Source organism: Heteronotia binoei, chromosome 12, assembly GCF_032191835.1.
Source record: "Heteronotia binoei isolate CCM8104 ecotype False Entrance Well chromosome 12, APGP_CSIRO_Hbin_v1, whole genome shotgun sequence".
Taxonomy (NCBI): domain Eukaryota; kingdom Metazoa; phylum Chordata; class Lepidosauria; order Squamata; family Gekkonidae; genus Heteronotia; species Heteronotia binoei.
Genome location: NC_083234.1, coordinates 44,842,518 through 44,865,239, shown reverse-complemented (window position 1 = coordinate 44,865,239; position 22,722 = coordinate 44,842,518). Strand labels below are relative to the sequence as shown.

General features: G+C 47.3%; 1 protein-coding gene across 6 annotated transcripts in view; it reads left to right on the top strand.

Annotated features, from left to right (window-relative positions):
* The window catches only part of ANK1 (ankyrin 1), a 228,175-nt gene extending 205,453 nt beyond the window's left edge, over positions 1-22,722 (top strand). For 4 of the 6 annotated variants that reach the window (XM_060251576.1, XM_060251575.1, XM_060251580.1 and 1 more), the window contains 7 exons: positions 4,399-4,788; positions 4,883-4,955; positions 5,952-6,213; positions 9,438-9,521; positions 12,107-12,172; positions 12,546-12,677; positions 21,239-22,722. In XM_060251576.1, the coding sequence (XP_060107559.1) occupies positions 4,399-4,788; positions 4,883-4,955; positions 5,952-6,213; positions 9,438-9,521; positions 12,107-12,172; positions 12,546-12,644 (974 nt within the window). In that variant the 3' untranslated portion in view covers positions 12,645-12,677; positions 21,239-22,722. Of the gene's footprint in view, positions 1-4,398; positions 4,789-4,882; positions 4,956-5,951; positions 6,214-8,594; positions 9,139-9,437; positions 9,522-12,106; positions 12,173-12,545; positions 12,678-21,238 lie in introns of those variants that run through there. The other 2 variants (XM_060251577.1, XM_060251581.1) reach the window with 2 other exon arrangements.

Here is a 22,722-nt window from a genome sequence, read left to right as displayed (position 1 = left end):
TCTTTCTCTTCTTCCCTTCCCTCTCCCAGTATGGTCTGCGCTCTTCCACGTGCTGTCCAGCCATGGGGAGGGGGTGTTTGCAAGCTCCTCCAGAGATGGTTGGCCAGTAGGTGCCTGTCACCTTTGTCTTCTGGCCTCATCCTGACCTCTCTCCCTCCTCCTTCTCCTCCTCCTTCTCCTCCTCCACTGCCTGTCTCCACTGTCTCTGTCTCTTTCTCTTGTCTGAGCTGAGCCGTCTGAGAGCTTTTGCCTTGCTGTTGAACGCATGATGCACCTGACCCGACCTGGCATGCCTTTCCGTGCGGCCACAGCTGATCGTCTCCACTTTGTCCTTTGCTGCAACCCCTTTCCTGGCTCTCTTTCCCTGCCCTCCCCAAGCTGCTCTGATGAAACAAGAAGGCCTGCTCCCCAAACCTGCCAATCCCCAATCTCACCTGGACTGATTGGCTCCCAGAAGGGACCACCCCCCAATGCCCCTCCCCTGCACTGCTGAGCAGGCAAAGTCCAGCAGGCACTGAACAAATTCTGCTAAAGTCTGCATGAAGCAGAGATGGCCCTAACTCTCACTGCATCCGTACAGGGCGGGGTGGGGTGGGGGTGAGATCTTATTTCTTTTGCCCTTTGGCCCTTGGGCTGCTTTGTTTATTCATTGTCATCAGTGTACTCAGAGATGTTCTTCAGAGTTTCATAAGCAATATGTGACAGGTCTCTGCCCCAAGGAGCTTGCAGTTCTAATCTTCAGAAAGAGAGGACAACAAAGGGAAAAGAGAGATTTCAGACCAGCATAACAAGGGATAGATGGCAGAGATGGCATCTGCTTGGGAACAGTGCAGATAGAGAGGAGAGATGAAAACTCTTTTCCAGGGAGCCTTTGAGCTCTATAGGCCCTCTCCCCATCTGTAACTGAGCCTGGGGTTGGGGGAGGGGGTTGCAGGAGCATTTACTCACATCCCTCCTTTGCTATCCTGGTCTCTCCCTCCCTCCTCCCCAGAGCTCAGCCCTTTTGGCAGGAGGGCAACTTGGGATTGTGCTACACACAGGTGTCTTGCTGTTCCAGGCTTTCTGCCAGCTGTGATCCAAGTGCCCCTGGCAGCTAGAGTGTGCCCCATTCATATTTGCCAAAGAGCAAGGGGTTGCCAGTAGGAACACTTTTTGGTGCAAACAGAAGATGTTTTGGGTCCCAGGAAGTGCCAGAGAGCCCTTACCGCTGCATTTGCTGCCAAGGTCAAGACCGCCTTTGGGGAGTGGCGATCGATTGCAAGCTTCTTGGGCAATCGGTGTGGAAAATCCCAGGGCCAGAGTCACTGCCAGAATGACCAGCAAGAGTGGCTTTTTGTTTTAGGTGCAAGTGCAGGGAAGGGGTGGGCTGGCACCTGCCAATATGCTTTGGAAAAGGCAGGAAGCATCCAAGAGTTTCTGTCACGCACAAATGGGCTCAGCCAAAGCTTAGCAAAGGAATGTATGGGGGAGGAATTGGGGGGCCCAACCAAGCAAGGGAGCAAGACATTTGGATATTCACACTCAGTTGCTAATTTCTGAAGAGGTATGAAGGTACTGATCCCTAGAGTTGCCAACACGCCTGGAGGGAAAAAATGCCCTGTCCCTTTAATAGAAGCGTACTGGGATGTTATTTACCAGGCAATGATGTTTTCCTCCATGCCATGAAATGTTTCCATCTGCCCATTTTCACGCATTGAGCCTCTATTAAAGAAACGACATGCTTTTTCCTCCAGGCCTCTTGGTAGGGTTGCCAATCTCCAGGTAGAGCCTGGAGGTCTCCCTGAATTTACATCTCTCCAGATGAGAGTGATCAGTTCCCCTGGAGAAAATGGCTACTCTGGAGGGTGGACTGTATGACATTATACCCTCTGAGGCCACTTCTTTCCAGAAACTCTGTCCTGCCCAGGCTCCAGCCTCAAATCTCCAGGAATTTTCCACTCTGGAGTTGGTAACCCTACTGAGTGTTTGGGATTAAAAAGATGGTAAATAAAATGAATACATGCCTCTGCAAGGGTCAAAAATGATGTCACATGGAAGACCTATGACTGGACCCTCCAGATGTTTTGATTCTTGTTTAAAAGCAATGGCTAGGGAGCAGCAAAGTCGCCTGCCTCCCCTCAAAATGTCTTTGCCTAAGCTGCTGTTTCCTTTACCTAATGGAATCTTATGATCAGGAAAATAGCTCATTTTGATCAGGAAACTATCTCAGGGAGAAAGGTTAACCGCCTCATCCCCTGCCACTGCTGTTCTTAATCTTATTTGCAGCTCTTAGCTACTGCTTTTAAATCAAAATCCAACCATTAAGTTCCAGTTGTGGATATGCTGTTTCATGTCTGTTTTCTACTGGAAAATCCACTCATCCAGATCCCTGGTTTTGGTTGTCTCAGTAGGGAGAGGAATTCCCTCTGCAGATGGCCAGAGGCATATTTTCTTTATTATTACTTCATGAAGGCTACTTGCAGGTTTTGAAAAGAGGATGCCAATAGTTTTGAGAGAATTGAAAGTAGTTTGGGAGAAGCTGTTGCTCCTCCAACATCTTCAAGAAGTTAAAAAGAGCCTTGCTAAATGTGACCATAAGTGCTTCTAGTCCAGCATCCTGATCACCCCCATGACCATGCATATGCCTTTGCAAAACCCATAGGCAGGTCAAGAAGAATGCAAAGTGGTACAAAAAGAAGCCCTTGGAAAGACAGTTTGGTGTAGTGGTTAAGTGTGCGGACTCTTATCTGAGAGAACCGTGTTTGATTCCCCACTCCTCCACTTGCACCTGCTAGCATGGCCTTGGATCAGCCATAGCTCTGGCAGAGGTTGTCCTTGGAAGGGCAGCTGCTGTGAGAGCCCTCTCCAGCCCCACCTACCTCACAGGGTGTCTGTTGTGGGGGAGGAAGGTAAAGGCGATTGTGAGCTGCTCTGAGACTCTTCGAAGTGGAGGGCGGGATATAAATCCAGTATCATCTCCTTCAGCACCTGAGTTCCAGAGGCAAAAAGTGTGATGAGTATGTTTAGGAACAATAGTCCTCCTTTAAAGCCAGACCAGTTTCCCACTCACCTTATGTCGCTCTTACGTTCCTTTTATCAGCGGGACTTCCTTCCAATTTCATGCTATCTGCTCCGGGGCTGCAGCTAGTGTAGGCTTCTTCGCATGGCAAACAGAAACATTTTTAGAGGTTTCTGTTTGCCATGTGAAAAAGCTGACACTGAGTGGGAAATCGGTCCCACTTTCAGCTCCCTGAATAAAACCCATGTTCTGCCTCCAGTCTTCACCCACTCTGTGAGGGGTAAATTCATGGAGATGGTGGTAGATTCAGGAGCAAGGTGAGAGCTGCAGAGCCCTTGCCTGGGCTATTCTGCAGGAGAGAAATTTAAAAGGAGGGGAGAATAAAAGAAAGCTTCCAGTGAAACAAATATTCTGGATTATCCCAAAATCTTTAAAATCAAAAAGAAAAGTCAAACATGTAGCAGTCCAGTATATTTCATGCTCTAAAAGTAATTCTTTGGAGCTTGTTAGAAAATTCAAATAATCTATAGAAAATTTCTTTCTATAATCATCATCAAAATGTTGACCGTGAGTATTTTGAATGGAAAGAGAATAAATAGATTTCACAAATAATAGTTTAGAAACATGTCAGGGGGTGCTACATGTAAGACTTTTTTGGGTTATTGATCTCAAAGACTTGAAGGGAGTTTTCATATGCAAGGCTTAAACTTTTGGAGTGTATTTGTTTTTGCCAAGATCCATTCCGTAATGCAAGTATAAACCATACCTTGGCCAGATTTCTCATTTGTGTTACTAATGCCTCTTCTCCACTTCTCACTCCACATTAATGACAAGCAGGCATTCACATAAGTGATGCACACAAGGGAGAGAGGCACAGAGGTGATTTGAACCTTCCATATGAAAACACTAGTCTTTGCAGTGTTTGAACCTTCCATATAAAAACACAAGGCTTTGCAGGGTTTGTTTCATCATTAGGTTTTGTTTTATTTTCCCTCCTCTCCTGTCATTTTCCATTTGCCCCCTGCCCTTCCCGGTAGAAGTTTGTTATTCACCCTGTAAAGTCCTAGTTAATAGAATGATTTTGGGAGCAAGTTTCCAACATAAAGCTAGGAACTCTATAAAACTAGAAACCTGGTTTCTATTTGAAAGCAGCCATTAAAACGTTAGCAGGGCAGGATCATAATGTAGAGAGGGTGCCTCTCTGTACCCTGATGTCTCCTTGGGGTGAACTCTTTTAGCCTAGCTTTGGTCCCCTGCAATGGCATTCTTCATTTGGAACCTGGAACTGAGACCTCTTGATTCACAAATGTGTGGGTCACCCCCATCCCCCAAGGGCTGGGTCTGCGCGTGCTGCCCTCAGTCCAGCGTGTCAGTCTGTTGCCCTCTGTCTGCCCATGCAGGTTACGCTTCGCTGCAGGACGAGTTGCTCTCCCCCGCCTCCCTGCATTATGCACTGCCCTCCCCGCTGCGCGCCGACCAGTACTGGAGCGAGGTGGCCATCATGGATGCCATCCCCATGGCCGCCACCGAGCAGGACGCCCTCATGGAGATGTCCGACATGCAGGTGTGGTCCTCTGGGCTCACACCCTCGCTGGTGACTGCCGAAGACTCCTCCCTGGAGTGCAGCAAGGCTGAGGACTCGGATGCCACGAGCGAAGGCCGGTTTCCGGGGCAGCTCCTGGAGGATGTGCATGGCCCCGACCCGCTGGGCTCCATGGACCTGGTTGAGGACGACACAGTGGATTCAGACGCCATGAATGGCCTGATGGACACACTAGAGCAGGAGGAAGGTCAGAGGTCAGAGGGGAGGAGGCCAGATGGTGAGCGCCAGGCGGGGCCGCTGGGGGGGGCCAGATTCCCATGGTGAAGTCTCTCTCATTTCAGGCCAGCAGAGGGTGCAGGCCCGCATCACGGATTCGCCCACAGTCAGTCGTGTCATAGACAAGGGCAAAGACAGGTAAATGAATCACTCTGTCCACAGGCCAGGAAATGGGGAGGGGTGGTGGTGGCTCAAACTAGCAAAAAGAGGAATGGGGGATCTCACTCTGTGCCCCCAAATCAGCATCAAAACAGTGCCAGCAGGTTTTAAATCCTCTTTTTAAGACATCAATACCGCCATAAAATAGTATCAAAGCAATATAGCTTTAACAGAGCCAGTGTAGCCTAGTGATTAGCGGGCTGGGCTGTGAGTATAGAGCCCTAGTTTCAAATTAACATGAAACTCAGTAGGTGACTTTGGGCCAATTGTTCTTACACAGCTGAACCTATTGCTGAGGAATTGTTGGACCAGTACACTAGATCAGTGATATTCAGTGGCTTGGGTCACATGGCTCTTTGACATGCCACTTCTGACTCTTCTGAGTACGATTCCCACAACATGGCACCTGCCCCATATTTCAGGAAAGTGAGCAAGGCCCTTGCCAGGTGGGGTTTGCAGTTGGCAAGTGGTTCTCACCTTAAAATGGCTCCAGTGGAGGAATGGGGGAGCTGTGAGCTTCCTTGAGAGACAGGCTTCATGGCAAGGATGGGAATAACTGGCTTTTGTTTCACACTAGCCACAGTGCGAGAATGACTGCAGTACTAGATAATACAGTCAGTGAAGTCATTCCTTCACTCCAGGGAACTCTGGGTAATCTAGTATGCTGTGAGGCTCTGTACTGAGCACTCCCACAGCAACCACACCCAAGCTACAATTCCCAGGATTCATAGAGGGCAGCCTTTCGACACTTGATAGGATGTGAAATTGACTTAAGTTTGCAAGGCAGAGAAGCTCTCCTTGTTAGATGCAAGTTGCTGCTTTTGGCCATATAAAGGTTTTTGCCATCTTTAACCAAGTAGGATGGAATGGGGGAATATATGGGGCTTCTCATTTTAAAAATATGTTCCTTTGCACAGCTGCATTGCATGAAGAAGGCATGAATTGTGAGCCTCTCTTTCTGTCCTTGATAAGCAGGCTTGGCGACTGGACCGTGGAGAGCACCTTCATCTCCAGTCTGTCGGATCTGCCCAAGGGAGTGTCAAGCCCGCCGTTGCTGCGGCAAGCAGTGCCCTATAAAATGCGGGAGCGGGAGAGGCTGGAGCACATGCGGATTGACTCGTCAGAGGAGAGGGAGAGCCCATCACAACACAGGGATTGGGGGCTCCAACCTGGGAGACGGCAGGGCCTTGCCAAGTGGCTGGATGAAGCTGACAGCAGCTTCTTTGGGCAAACACAGGTAGGAGGGCGCAGAGCTGCTTCACAGCCACCTGTTTCCTCCCACAGCTGCACAGGTACAAAATAGGGCTGTGTTGTTCTGCAGAAGCATCATTAATAGTCCTGGGCTATGAGCATATACAGACCCGTGTCTATGCTGAGATTCTGCACATGTGTAGAAAAAGGGTAGGTGTGATACTGACTGGGTATATAATTCAACTTCTTGAAAAACTGTTCATTTTTATGATAAATGTGAGCATAAACTTAAAAGTGTATGGGATGTCTCTGTAATGTCTAGTGCCTCAACTTTCCTTTTGAATGAAAATGACATATTGCTAAATCACCCTGGTAAAGTCATGTCAGGAGTGTACTGAGGCCAGTGATTAGAGTTGATTCAAGTGGAATAGCAGAATAAGTACAGGAGGCACAGCAGTTCAGTGAGTTTGCTGTGTAAGATTTGGAAATCTGGTTTATATCTGGGGCTTTTTTGAGCAGGAACACACAGGAATGCAGTTCCAGTTGGCTTGGTGTCAGGGGGTGTGGCCTAATACACAAATGAGTCCCTACTGGGCTTTTTCTACCAAAAAAGCCCTGGATATCAAAACCACTTTCTTTCTACCAGCTCCTTGAAGCCACCTTTTCCCCAGTTGCACCACCAGAGGGCTTTCTGAGGGCTTTTAAAAAAACCTATAGTTGCACTGTAGTACAGTGCTGTTATAACAATCTATTGACACAATCTACTAGCTTCTCTGAACCCCCAGCTTTTTAAAAATAAAGGTCACTTACATGCATGTTGTTTGCCCAGTTTTGGATGCTACTGAGAAACAGTCCCTCCCACCCCCCTTCCCTACAGCATCAATGTAGTTTTATGCACTTCCTGGCTTTTCCCCTGTCTTTCCTGCAATCTTTCCCAAATCCCCTTTGCTGCAGGGTTTTGGAAGAGATTGCAGCAAAGCCTGGGGGGCAACCATGTGTACAGAAAAGTCTGGATCTTCTGGGTTTTGCCCACATCAGCACTATTCTCCCTGGCCGTGGATTTTCAGGGTCTCAAGTGTTTCATATCACCGACTACCTGTTCCTTTTTTTACTGAAGAAGCTGAGCACTGAACCTGGGGTTTTCTGCTTGCAAAGCAGATTTGCTTCTACTGAGCCACAGCCCCTCCCCAAAGGGATTCAGCTCACAGGATCTCCTGAGAGGTTTCTTTAAAAAAAATGCTAACAACAGCTACAGAGAAGGGGAATTCAGACAAGGGTTACAAGAGAGGGGGGGATAGTTATTAAATCCCTTTCCCCTCTGCGGATACAAAAAGCCATTTTGGTGCAGTGGTTAAGTGCGCGGACTCTTACCTGGGAAAACCAGGTTTGATTCCCCACTCCTCCACTTTCAACTGCTGGAATGGCCTTGGGTTAGCCATAGCTCTGGCAGAGCTTGTCCTTGAAAGGGCAGCTGCTGTGAGAGTTCTTTCATCCCCACCCACCTCACAGGGTGTCTGTGGTGGGGAGGAAGGTAAAGGAAATTGTGAGCCACTCTGAGATTCAGGGTGGGGGGCAGAATATAAATCCAATAACATCATCATCATCAAATTCTTCCATGAGAATTTTTCTTTGCCTATGGAAGGACTGGAGAACACAGCCATCAGGTGGGTAGATAAAAGGTTTTTTTCCCTGGAAGGGAAGAAATTAGCTCAGTGGCCATCTAGGCAGGGGGATGTTGCATTGGAAAAATAGACCGGAGGAAACAGTAAAGCGTCCATCTTGTGGTCCTGATCTGGATTCTGCCTCCTTGGCAGCTGCTGTTACCTTGAATCCTACACACACTATCAGGGAGAACCTAATCATGAATTCCCTGCACCACGGTTAGCTTGGCCTTCAGTGTTCTTTACAAAGAACCCTAGGAGATAGGAATATATTGTTTGTGTGAGGGAGTGACAGTGATGAAATGAGGCTGCAGCAGGGCAGGAGTTCAGCAGGACAGGCCCCACCAAGGCAGTTTTTGCTTGTGAGAAGAACAGCACTATCCTTGGCATCTGCATCTTGCTGAGTCCTCGTCTGGAGACAAGGGGTGGGCCTGCCTTAGCCCCAGAGTCTTGTCCTGTGCAGCCTCTCTGTGCTCCTCTATTTATATCTCGCCTGGCTAGCCTCTGCACTTGCTTCCTTATTGGGTAGCGCCTGGTTCTCCCCCAGAGTCAGGCATGGAGGGACCAGAAATAGAGCTGCCTGGGATGCCAGAGGGTGGTGGGTAGCCGTGCTGGACTTAGGCAAACAAGCCTTCTGTTTGCCAGCTCGAGCAGGGCTAGGCAAGGCAAGGCTGCTTGCCTCTCAGAATCATGAATTGTCAGGAGATCTAGATGAGGTTGCAGGCCTTTGTAGGCCTTCTTCAACCCCTGCAAGAGTTGCAGTCTGTTCTTTCAGGGGCACGAGGGGCCTTGCCAGGGTGGAAGCTGAACTCCCAGTGACTTTGACGAGGCCCTTCTGCTGTTCCCTCTTAACTAGAGTGGGGTAGGGGGCAGGGAGATTGGCTGGGTGCCTCCAAGCAGCTGGTCCTGGGCCCGGCTAAAATTACAGCAGCCGGTCTCATCCTCTCACCTCCCCGGTTCCCAGTCAGGAAACTGTTCCTCTCACCAGCTCTGGGCAGTGCCTTGCTGCTATGAGGGAAGGCAGGTTGTAGGCTGGGGTTGGATTGGGTGGGGACAGCCAGAACGGGCTCCTTAGCCTTCCAGCCGGGATCATGTGGGGCTTCCTGACCCAGCTGCTCATCAGCTTGGTCCTGCTGGGCTTCTTCTTGGTCAGCTGCCAGAACCTTCTGCATATCGCCCATGGCTCCGTCCGTTTCGTGCTGAAGTACATTCACCAAGAATTAGACAAGGAGCTGGGTGAGAGCGAGGCCCTCAGCGATGATGAGGAGGCCGTCTCCACCCGAGTGGTGCGCCGGCGGGTCATCATGCAGGTACTCAGCAGCTTCTGTCTGAAGACCCTCCTGGCGTTAGCAGCAAGGGTATCCAGTGAATGCCCCTTCCTCAAGGAGACCATGCAAGGCATAGCTGGCAGCAAGATGGGGGGGGGGGCTGTCAAGGCCCTGGTGGGACAGGGAGAGCTGACTTTGTCCACAGAGCTCAGGATACTATGTTGGGTAGGATACTGTAGAATTATGGGGTGATGGGTATTGCACTGCCTTGTAGCAGAGATGTCAGCATCATGGGCTTCTCAACACTCAAGTTTTTGCTGACTGCCTTCTTGTTCCTTCAGGGGAATGAAATGTTGGATATTCCAGGGGAACAAGTGACCGAGGAACAATTCACTGATGAACAAGGCAACATCGTCACAAAGAAGGTGAGTGCCTTGCAGGGGTGGTCTTTAACACGATTGCTTAATAGCCTGGTACAGCTAGCCTTTTGCTTAGGGTTTGTCACCACTGAAAATGGTGCTGTGTCACATGCAGATGTGGTCTTCTTTTCTCTGGCATCTTTTTGCTTGCATGCATTTTCACCTGTTTGCTTTTCTCACCTCTGCTTCAGAGTTGTGTGCCTGACGTGGTCCGTATTATTCTCAAAGCAAGGTCAGAGTGATATACAGTGACCTGACCTGTCCTTATGGTAGATTGCGAGTGTGAACCCAGATCTTCCCAGTGCAAGTCTAGGACTGTATCCACTATACTATACTGAATCTCTCTTTTGTGGTGAGACATATCACTGAGCGAACTTGTGGCATTTTAGCTTTTGATGGGTGTAGGGGGTGTGGATCTTGCTCTCCAAGACATGCTGCAGCTCACTACAGTTCTCTATCTGTCTGCCTGTTGATCACATTTGTACCTCACTGGTTAGGCTAGGAGAGAGTGCCTGGCCAAGGGTATTTACAGGTGGGGAGCCACGTTGGTCTGAAGCAGCAAAACAAAGTTGGAGTCCAGTGGCACCTTTAAGACCAACATAATTTTATTCAAGGTAGAAGCTTTCATGTGCAAGGACACTTCTGTTATGTTTCATAAGTGATTTGGGATTTGAACCAGGTCTCCCCTGTCCTATACAATATCCCAGCCATTGTATTAAATTGGAATCATTCTCTGTCCAGTCAACTTTTGCTGTAGGCTGTATAGACAAATGTTACAAGGACTTCTGGGGTGGGACAGATGGTTCCGCATTTTGCGGAGAAGTTTGGTTGTTTTGAATAGCATTCAGTTGACTCCCATGCTGTGATTCTGTAACCATCCACAACAGCAGCACATTGGTACAATTCAACTAAATAGTTTGTATATCCTGGGCAGGAGAACCTAAGCCTTGATAGTTAGAAGAAGTGTATGATGGAGCACTGGGACAATTTGGGAGCCAGGCTGTTGTATAGTGCCAGTAATACCAAAAAGACTCATAGGTAACTTTTCTGGTGCTTGTTCCCCACTCTGGCCTTATGCAGACAGTTCTGGAGGCTTGGACAATAATCTAGGTTGAGATCCAAGAATCACTACTACCCCCACTGGGGCCAAGCAAGGGTCAGCCTTCACCCAGTGTGAGGTGGGCAGGAGCTATTGCTGTTGCTGGAAGCCAGCAGCCCAAACTCCAGATGGAACTGGTGGAAATAATGACAGGCGCCTGCTCGTCTTCTTTGTCCCACTCCTTAGGGATGGTCAGCTCCCTAAGTGTGGGGCCCAGGCAGTTGCCTCTGTTGCTCGTTGGCTAAGACCAGCCCTGGATGTGTTGGTCTTCCATTCTGACTCTTAATGGTGCCCAGAATCAAACCCCTTATGCAGCTGTCATGGGTAGAGCAGCCTCTATCCTGGCTCAAATTCTGTGGACAGCTACGCTGGCCTTTTTGATCAGCTGCAGGAATTGGCAAGAGAGTGATAAAGGGGAGAGGGGGTAAGTTGCCACTGCACTGGGTCAGAGAGGAGCACAACATTTACCACAAGGTGGTAAAACTAGCAGAGTTGTGACAGAATTAGGAGCAGGGCCAACACCAAGGAAGCTAGGAAAGGAGGCAAATAAGTCCCTGGAATTATTTTTAAAAGCTCAAGAGGAAAAGAGCTCAGTCAGTGCCACTAATCCCTCTTGATGGGGGCCCTCTTGTGCCTTTGTACTGGGCTAGCAGCTGTAGAGAGGTGTGAGTGGGTAGTCTGAGGCAAGCCCCACCCCTAGAGGTTTGGGGGTGGGGGAAAGATTGGATGTGATCCATGGCTACAGCACATAGGCAAAGAACCTCAAGTTCTTAGCTGTAAGAAGATATTCCAGTGCCAGATCTGAATGGGCACGGGGATAAGAGGATGACATAACTGTGTGAGCCTTAGTGAGATGATGCTGATGAAGAAGGTGCTCACAAGGAACTTATAGTCAGAATTGCAGAGCTGATCTAAAATTGTGTCTGAGAGACTGAACTGAGGACTGAGCACATTTCAAATTTCAGCTCTGCTCAAACTCACCAGCGGCCTTGAGATAGCTGTTCCCTCTCTGCCTTAACCCCCCACCCCACCCTTTTTGACATAAGGTCATAAAAATACTGATCTGCCTCACAGGCTTGTTGTAAGAACTGTAGCAAGACACTTTATTTGAAATGCCATTTTATATTGGTTTTTAATAATTTGTTTTCACCATTTTGGATCTTGAGAGAAAAGGGAGGTAAAAGCATGCTAAATTGACAAAAATTAATAAGAGTTTTGAACACTCAAAAATCACTATATTTATTGTTATTAAATTTTGATAATGGACTGTGCAGGTAGCAAGGGTACTGTATGTATTTAAGTTTGTTGGCGATACAGACTAGGGTACAGGCTTGGCAGAAAAGGGTTCTGAAGAGGAGGCTGGGAAGCCTTCCCACATGGTGGCCCATGAAGGATGTCAGGGCTCAAAGGCACAATGAGGAAGAACGGGCAGAGTCATTCGAAAGGCCAGGAACCTCGGGGACTGCTTTTAATCTTTACCCGTCTGTTTCAGATTATCCGGAAGGTGGTGCGGAGGCTGGACACCGACAGTATGGGCGATGGGCGGCAACATGAAGAGGTGATTATCCGGGGCTCCCTGCAGAAACCTCTAGACCTGGAAGCTGAGACTGATCGCTTCCGGAAACATGCCCCTGGGCAGTGGGGGAGTGCAGGCAGCAAGGTAGACAAGCCCTGCGGGCAAGGGTTCAGCCCCAGGGCTCCAGCTGCATCTTTCCTGTCTTCTGTTTCCTGCTCCGCCCCCATCTCCCTCCTGCCATGGCAGCACAGCTCCTCCTCCCCTTTCCCTACTTCAGACTTCTGACCTCTGCACTGTCACTGGCCTTCTGACTTCCTTTTCCTTGTGTTTCTCTGTCTGTTCTGTCCGTCTGTGCACCCCATGGGTTTGTCCGTGACCGTGTCCCACTTTGCTGTTCCTTGCTGCTGTTACCCAGGAGGAGGCTCAAGGGAGTGTCCCGAGATCGGAGCTGCTCGGGGGCAGGATGGGGGCTCACATAGTGAAACGAGCCAGCCTGAAAAGGGGGAAGCAGTGACACCCCTCCCCCCCTCGAGTGGCCTCTTTGGAGGTAAACACCCCTTTGTTCTTACTCGTGGCTGGGGAGGGAGGGGTGGGGGTAAGTGGTGGTGACACCTGTGAGTTTCCCCTCCTGGACACAGCCTTGGACTGCAGTTTGTAGCCCCCTCCCCAGCAGAAGGCCTTCCCAGGCTTCTTCATCCTACCTTGTTACTGTTGAGTTGACCCTGCGACTGAAACATTTGGAATCCCAGTACAGAAACACCATGAAGTCAGTTAATTGGTTAGATAGTTAAGAAGGTGCCTCCATTAATTGGACAGTGTATTTTAAAAACAAGGGTTTGGGGTAAAATTAGAAGTGGAAAGCACCATTTTTACAAGAGGCATTCTTCCTTCTCTCCCACCCAAGCGGGAATGCCTCTTCCAAGATGAAACCTCGACCAATTTCACACTAGAGCTTTAATCTGGTTTAGCTCTGTCCCCAAACTGACTTTCTACACTAGAATCATAGAATCAGAGAAACCAACTTTATGACTCTATGATTCTATGGTTTTAGTGTAGAAAGTCAGTTTGGGGACAGAGCTAAACCAGGATTAAAGCTCTAGCGCAAAATTGGTCGCCTGTAACACGTGTGCATCATCCGAAACAACTTTCCCCCTCTTTAGAATCATTAGTCTCATTTGTGTTCAGTTTTATGCAGATAGCCTCAGTTAATTGACTGAAATCTGCACAGCCTTAGGTGTAGTACCGCGAGGCCAGGGAAGGATCATTCTGTACCCAGTGCATCCCTATTATGTGTCAGTCTCTTGAGAGCTCTCGTTGCAAGTTCCTAAGGACAGTGTCCTTCACATGTTCAGTAGATGACTTTTTATCTGTATTGACTGTGGAGATTTTCTTCACTCTTACACCCCCAAAAGTTTATTTTTCAAATCTTCAAGAATATTCCACCCCGTTTCTCTGTATGAATTACTGCTAGCATGTGTCCAGATCTAATTGTCATGCCCAGAGCAATGAGTCATGCAGAGATGCAATATCCAGCCTCAGCTGGTCACAGATACCATGGGAATGATTGATTGATCTAGTCATGCAGCAGTATTGAGGCAAGCTCAGAGCAGGAGCAGAGATTCAGTGCCCATTTTCCTCAGTTAATCTTTGGGATCATGAGGGCTTTGCTTTATTATTTAATGTCTTGTGGCAAACCATTTGGGAATGACTACCCACAGGGGAAGAATGCAGAGGATTGGAGACCTCTGCTCTGTGCTGTTTCCTGATCTTGCACTGCATATTTGGACCAGATTACCTGAGGCAACTTGCCATCTCTCCCTCTCCAGTCTTCAAGAGGGGGTGGCCTGGCTGGATCAAGAATTGAGAAATTGAGGGTGGAGGAGTAAGAGGGCAACTGATACATCTTCAAGGACTTATGTCTAGAGTTGGGGTGGGGAGGCGGTGCAGAGGTGCTGTACACTGAAACCTATGAGCCTAAGAATCATGCTGGATCAAACTACTGGTTCATGTAGCCATTTCAGACATGCAATTTCCTTCAGGGCCCAGACCAACAGCACACAGAGAAGCCCACCAGTCGGGCAAAAAAGCAACACCCTCATCTGCTGTTGCACCTAAAAATGGATATTACCAGCCTGTGAACTTGGTAGTTCCATTTAACCTGCATGTCCGATAGACGTAGCCTTCAAAAATAAGCCCCTTTTAGCCAGTAGGCATCATTGTATCTTTTGGCAGAAAACCCCAGGGGTGGCTATGAACCTGTGGAGCTGTCTTAGCACTGTGTCACACCGTTGGTCAGTGTAGCCCAATATTATCTACTCTGACTGGCTGCAACTCTGCAGAATCTCGGGCAAAAAAGATCTTTCTCATCTCCTGCCATCTGATGTCATTTAACCAGAGATACCAAGTACTGAAACTAGGATCTTGCACATGCAAAACTGAACTGTGATGTTCCCTCCCCTCTCAAACCTGGAGCAAGAGGTAGTACAAGGGCCAAGAAGAAATCATTGAGGGGACAGTAATGTGAGGATAGGAGGCCTGTGAGTTTGTCTTCCTCTTTGGAGTCAAAACCGCTTCCTGGAAAGGGCCTGCATTTAGGCATTGCTCAAAACGGAATATAGCTATAAAGTCACCATTCAGGTAGCTCCAGCCTGGGAGACAGCTCTTGTGTTATGGGCTTTCAGACATAATGCAGAATCAGTTCTCACTGGTCAGTCCCAGGGACAGTATGGCTTTGCAGAAGAAGAGCTGAGCAAGCAATCCTGTTGAGTACAAAAGCTGCATCTGTGTTCCCTATTGATTGGAACTGAGTGCCACAAAAGGCTTTTCTCCAGGTCAGCTGGTTTGGCCACAGTGTAATGCAGGATTCTGGACTAGATGAGCCATTAGTTTGGTATTATGTTCTTTCTCAGACTGATGAAGTTCCTCTAAAGCAGGCCTCCTGGGTCTTTAATCTCTGCAACATTTGACAGTGCACCTTTCTCCTATCCTGCGGGGAGAAGCTAGGGTTGCCAAGTCCAATTCAAGAAATATCTGGGGACTTTGGGGGTGGAGCCAGGAGACTTTGGGGCGGAACCAGGAGCAAGGGTGTGACAAGCATAGTTGAACTCCAAGGTCGTTCTGGTCATCACATTGAAAGGGACCGCAAACCTTTTTAAATACCTTCCTTCCATAGGAAATAATGGATAGGGGCACCTTCTTTGGGGGCTCATTAAATTGGACCCCTTGGTCCAATCATTTTGAAACTTGGGGGGTATTTAGGAGAGAGGCACTAGATGCTATACTGAAAATTTGGTGCATCTACCTCAAAACACAGCCCCCATAGAGCCTGCGATATCTGGGGATCAATTCCCCATTATTCCCTAAAACTGCCGGAGATCTAGAGCTGTGGGGGTGGGGCTTCCCCCGCCAGCTAGCTGGCTGGGGGCGGGGGGGGGGGAGAAACCTGTAAAACCAGGAGATCCCCTGCTGAGCTACAAGGGGAGAAGAGAAGCCAGGCCGGCTGTACTGCTGCTTTCCTGCAGCTATTAAAGGGGCAGACCTGCTTGCTCTGTTTGGGAGCTGGCAGTGGCTTCCCTGCACTCATTTGGTATTTGTGTTTGTGTGTGCTGTTGTTGTTGCTGTCATCAGTCTGTGTTGCTGTCTCAGTGGCCTCTTCCTTGCCCTCTGGAGCCCAAAGTCTGAATGCTTGAAACAGGGCTTCCTTTGGAGAGGCCCAGATATGCTGTTGCTTGCCTGTCTGGTGCATCTTCATTGGGAAAGGGTGCATAGGGAGAAGTGCCTCCTCTTGTGCCGCAAGATCTTTCAATGTTATTGCCATCATTTATGCCACCTGTTTATGGAGGAGCAGGTCTGTCCCACGTAGCTCGGGCATGGTCTATGGTATTGCTGTTACCCAGACTTTCCATTGCCTCTTTTTTACCAAGAGCTCAGAGATTATCTGGTAGTAGCCTCTCAACAGCCTTGTGATGTGGGCTAGGCTATAAGATCAGCAGTTAACTTGTCGGGCTTCATGGATGAATAGCAATTTGACCCCAGTGTCTCCCAGGTTAAAATACAGCACTGCCTGCCATGTGCATGCTGGCATGGCAGAGGGCAAGCTTTATAAGAGGGTCTGAACATCCAGGAGATGCAGTTAATCTAGGCATATGCTTTGCCTGCTGTCTTGTACCAGGGTTCTGCTGCCTCAGTTGTCAGGGAGCTCGAAGTCTTCACCCGCTGGAACAAGTGAATCTCTCAGGAAGTAGCGTGATCCAGAGCACGAGTGTTGGAGTTGAGACTGTGTGATTCAAATATCAGTTTATCCCTGGGGATGCCCTAGGAGGCGGTCTCAGCACCCCTCTGTTTATCCATCTCAGTTTTATGTTTTACCAATTTATTGATAGCATATGGTTACAGAACTTAATTTCCCTTCGTTGCTTCAATACTAACCCATATGACTTTTCAATCCCTTCTCCCTCCAATCTAGACTTCCCCGAGGTTATAGATTCTAATTCAATACTAAAGATACATCTGACTAATCAAAATTATATATATATTTCCCCCCCCTTCTTGCTTCTTCGGTTTTTTCCCCCCCCCAATATTACTAAAAAATTGTCCAATGTCTTCTTACATTCGACTCTTTCTCTATGTATTCTTTAAACTTCCTCCACTCTTTTTTAAATATCTCCAAATCATAGTCTCTTAATGTTCTAGTTAATTTATCCATTTCACTCCACGATAGAACTTTCATAGTCCAATCCCATTTATCCGGTATTTTTTCTTGCTTCCAAAGCTGCGCATACAATGTCCTAGCAGCTGATAGCAGGTACCAAATTAGAGTCCTATCTTCCTTTGGATATTTTTCTAATTGTAATCCAAGCAAAAATGTCTCTGCAATTTTCTTAAAGTCGTAACCCAATATTTTGGAGATTTCTTGTTGTATCATCTTCCAATACTCTTTCGCTTTTTCACATGTCCACCACATATGGAAGAAAGAACCTTCATGTTTTTTACACTTCCAACATCTATCCGACATTTTCTTACTCATCTTAGCCAATTTTTTCGGGGTCATATACCACCTGTACATCATCTTAAAACAATTTTCTTTTATGCTCTGACAAGTTGATATCTTCATTGATTTCATCCAAAGGTATTCCCATGCATCCATTTGTATTTCTCTATTCACATTGATTGCCCATTTGACCATTTGAGATTTTACTACTTCTTCTTCTGTAGACCATTTCAATAATAACTTATATACTTTTGATATCAATTTTTCATTATCACCAAGCAGGACCCTTTCCAATTCTGTTTGTTCTCGTCTAATTCCTTCCGATTTTATATCATTTTCCAACAGGCTTTTAATTTGTTGCATTTGAAACCAATCATATTTATTGTCTAGCTCTTCCGAAGATTTTAATTCAATTTTATCTCCTCGAATCTTGAGCAGTTGGTTATATGACATTTCTCTTTTATCGTCGGATTCAGCTGTTATTTTTATTACTTCTGCTGGCACTATCCACAGCGGTTTTCTCTCATCCCCATATTTCTTATATTTTATCCAAGTACTTAGTAAAGTGTTTCTAACATAGTGGTGAGAGAAAAAACCATCCATTTTATTCTTCCCATAATACATATACGCGTGCCAGCCGAATTTATTTCCGTGAGCTTCTAACCATTATCCATCTCAGTTTTAATTCCCTCCCTTCAAAAAATATTTTGGCAAAAGATAAGCGGCGCAAACTGTGGTTTCTCAAGAATGCTGTGTAGGTTGTGCTTATGCAAAATGAGGCACGCTTCCTGAATTGAAAGAGGGTCGCTGCAGTTGCTGGTTGTGAAAAGAATGTTGGCTGGGATTGGCTTGAAGGAGGGATTAGCAGGTGAATGAGGGTGGCCAGTTCCGGAGGAGGCCTTGGGAACAGACAGAAGATCAGTCCAAGGGGGCAGCCATGTTGGTCTGAAGCAATAGAACAAAGTAGTAGTCAAGTTCACCTTTAAGACCAACAAAGTTTTATTTATTTATTTATCTATTTTATTTATCTGAGATTTATATCTCGCCCTTCCCACTAGGTGGCTCAGGGCGGCTTACAACATGTAAAACTAACATAAAATATAAAATTAAGCATTAAAATTAACATTTCATAATTTATAGTTAAAAATCTAAGCAATTATTATATACTTAAACATTAAAATCATATTCAGAATGTAAGCTTTCATATGCATGCATACTTCTTCAGACGAGGGAATGGGGTACAGTAGGCTGAATTACATGTAGTTGGTAAACTGTTGCAAAGTTAGGATCAAATGGCGAAATAGTACACTATATGTATTTCATCGCACTGTCCCCTGTCCCCTCATCTGAAGAAGTATGCATGCATATGAAAGCTTTCATTCTGGACAGAAGATCAATTATCTGGCCTCTAGGAATCCCTCCCAGCCCTGTTTGCTTTGTGTAGGTATTAACCCTGTACATGAAGCTGTTCTTTATTTTAAGATATAATTCCAGAAGTTCTGGTTCTTCTTTGTGGCTTGTGCTACAAGATCTTTCAATGCTGTTGCCATCATTTATGCCACATATTTATGGAGAAGCAGGTCTGTTCGGACACAAAGCATCCTCTGGAAGCTTCTAGAGCTAAGTTCAATGGTTTTTGGTACCAGCCCCATCAGTATCAAGCAGCAGAGTGCTATATCACAAGATAATGGTGTGGTGCATGCCTGGAGCCTTCCCACTCAGTTTCCGTTGACTGCCATAGCAGAAGCAATGTTTTGGAACTTCTCCTAAAGTTATTGAAGAAAGCCAAATTCAGCTCTATTTCCTATTTTCTGTTTCCTATCTTCTGTTCCCTCTTCTCTAGTTTTTCCACACTCCCCCCATCCCTGACAAGTGTACTTCTGTTTCTCCACTTATCTGCATTTTGTGGCACAGTGTGCCAACTTCTGAAGGTGCTTGCAGTGTGGAGGCAAACTGCCCTTCATAAATAGCCATTCTTCATCTAGAAGAGGGATATGCAGTTGAAACTGCTGTCTTTTCTGCCTAGAAGAGGGCTATGTAGTTGAATCCTGTGAATCAGGATGACACAAGCCTGACACAGCCACTCCACATGGCTAAGAATCACGTGATGAAAGCAGGTTCTGTTAGGCTGTGACACACTGGCTGAGACTTTTAACAACAGTGGTCCTTACAAGGCCAGTCTTTTTTGGCTTTGGCCCCTCAAACACCTGACCATTCCAGTACTGGAACCTCATTTCCCAAACACCAGCTTAGCTGAGAACAGAAGGTCTTGAAGTCAAAGCATTGACTGCTTTCTTCCTTGGAAAAGGCCAAAAAAACAAAAACCATCCTCAAGAAGTCACTTTCCCATAGTTTTTATTTCATGCTCAAATGTCACTAACTTTGGGTTTATAGAACTGCCATATCTGTGATGTACTATCAACCACAGCATTAAGCGATTTTGACTTGGAGCCCTCTCCACAACCAGTCTTCAAGATAACGTAACCTTCCAACTTTCAAGGATTCCTGCTGTGGGGTCAAATCCTATTTCTTTGTGTTTCAAAAGGCCTCCTCTGAAACCTGATCCAACTCACAGTGTCCAAAAACAACATTTTTTTGTGACAACAAGTTGTCTTCAAATGCAGTCTTTGATTCCCTTCACAGTAGACTCCCTCAGTTTGACCTTCACCAATTTCACCTTCATGAAACCTGAGAATGTATCATCCAAGAAAACAGGGTCCTGATCAACAATCACACAGGCTATGCTGTATGGCTTGAACACATCCACACTCTACCCTATCATTAGAAATTCTTTCTGAAGAAAAAAAAGCCATATTCTATAGATAGTATTTTTGGTGGCCATAAGTTTGGCACTATGAGGCAGTAAACTGAATGCTGTACATTTGGACACCATTTACCTCATCTTCCATAGAGAAGAAGTAATTCTCTGGCCAGATGCCTCCTTTCTCCCATCCAGAAGAACACCAGCCTATTCATCTGTCACAGAGGTATATGCAAAGGTCATCGAGTCTCTCTTGAGCTGGATCACGGTACTCATTAAGCACTGTTGTAAACTGGCTCAGCAGACACTGCCAGCAATAATTACAGCATACTCCACAAGGTTAGTTGTTACCTCCACAACATAAAGCAGAGATATACCCCCTTCTGGAGCTCCGCACACTAGCTGCCTAATCATCATTCTTTACATTTGTGGTATGCTATGCCTGACTGTGAAAGCCAGCTTTTTGGCAGGGCAGTGCTCAATGCCCTATTCTCCTGATTTCACTTGTTTCCACCTCCCATAGTTCAAATCTTCTTTCAGAGTGTGCCTGCACAGGGACCACACAGAAGTCTATGAGTCTGCAAGTCTGTCACTTTATAAGCAATCTGAATAGAATACTTCATTGTTCAAGGCCTTCACTCTTCCTACACTCTTGGTTTGCACCTCATCACAAAGCTGAATCTATGGGAAGCATCTCTGTAAAGTGTGGTCATTCCAAAAGACTGGAAACATGGCTTTCAAAAAAAAAAACCCCAGTGGAAGCTGAGATTCTCATCAGAATGCTTGAGTATCTCTTTTCTGCTGCTATTTGGTGCAGTGGCAGTGGCGTAGAATGTACCCAGTCCCAGCTGAAGTGGCGGATGTGTGAAACAAATAGCACCACTCCAGAAATGTCTCTCGCATTCATCAAAATTTATTTGGCGTCCCTAGAAATCACCTAGCTGTGTTACCCAAAGCTGACCTTTCCAATATATATATAAACATGGTTGCTCTCGCTGAATTCTTTTTTCCATTTTTTACCCCAAATTTCATTTTTGGTCTAGCCAAATCCTTGATACGTCCATACTGTAGAAACAGTTCTCCATCAAAGACTTATGTTACATTATACTAGTTTAGCTATCATGGCTTCTCCTCAAAGATTCTGGGAAACTGTAATTTGATAAGTGCTAGAATCACTACCTTCTCCTTACAGAACTACAGTTCCCAGAGTTCCCTGAGGAGCAGAAATTATTATTAAATTAGCTTAGGCCTGTGGCATAGATGTGTCCCTGGTCCGTGATGCAAGCACAGAGCCTCAGTGCAGATCTTTTTTGTGGCTCTAACCCAATCTCTCTCTCTCTCTTTCTCTTTCCACTAGGGCTTCACCTCGACACCAACCCACTGACTTCCACCCCCCTTGTGCCCTCCACATGGCCAGGCGAGTGGAGCTGCAAGCTCACCAGTGCAGAGCTGGCTGCCCATGATGCTTTAGGTTAATGGCATGATTTCCGTATGAGACATAACTTTACTGTCCTATTCGCATGACCGACTGACTGCAGACGCATGAGCTACAGTTCTTCCTCCTGACTCAAAGCCTGGACCAGGAAACCCAGGAGGGGGGAAATGCCATTGTATGCGAGGGGTCCTTTCCAAAGCCCCTCCTTGACGTGATGCCTCGGCCTCCTGGGAAAGGAGTAAGCTGGACGGAGCTCATCGGCCATCCCACCCACCCCCGCTCAGCTCTCCTGCCAGCTCTGTGCTCGGTTATGCTACGTCCATCTGCGGTGCCCGAGTGTTTCCAGTGAAGGGCATCCGGTGAAGGTCTTCAGGCCCAGGAGGCAGGAAGCAACCCAGGTCCACCGAGACCCCCTCCTCCCTGTTCTCACCTGGTTTGGATGGAAAGCGTAACCCGGACAGTTGCTCAACCTTGTGTATATGATAATGAACAGATAACCTACTATGCAAACACAATTAGGGACGTTCGGCAGGATTGCATTGGCTCAGCTCCCCGGTAGCCTCCACAAGCCACCAGCAGCTTGTGAAACAGAGGTGGGAAAGAGCTAGGAGTTATCGGAAGCAGTCTCCCAGGCTCATCTCTCCCTCTCACACACACAAACGCAGACACACACACAGGGTGGTGGTTGAGGGGGTGGAAAATGAGATGGGGAGAAGGGCTATGCCAACCCCTACATGTGTGCCAGGCACACTTGCATTCGATCCCACGGGATGCTTCTTGCAATTTGGCCAAGGGCTGGGAGAGCGTAGCTACCTGCTTGCGCCAACACCCGGCTCCACCCAGCACAATCTGTCGCTCAGGAGAGGTGCAGAGTTCCGTTGCTACCTTACCTGCGCTTCTGCACCAGGGAGAACCCTAAAAGGGTCCCCCACACTCAGCACAGACATGGCATCTGCCAGTTTTTCTTGGACCACTCCTAGCTGGGGAACAACTGAATCCCCAACCCACCCCAACTTTCATGATAAGTAGTGGCCAACGGGGTATGTGGTGCTCTCTGTTTGCCCCCCCCTCCAATCAGAGGATATGCCACCGCAGCTGGTACTCACTGCCCCATTCCCGTCTCTCAGTGCTTGGGGCATCCTGCCTTCCCCACTCCCCAGCCTCTTTTCCAGCCAAGCCTGAACCCTGAGACAGCTGCCTTGAGCAATATCTGGGTCCTCTCCAGTGGCAACTGTTGCAGGTACGTTCAAGAGATGGCATTTGCTCCAGGAAAGCTGGGGTGGGGGAAGGATATTGCCACATGCCAGCCTCCTGCAACCGTCCTTGGACCTAGAAGAGATGTAAAGTGGCCCCTATTTACTGAGAGATGCACAACTTCTTCAACTCTTGTCTCTGGGAACTTGCCA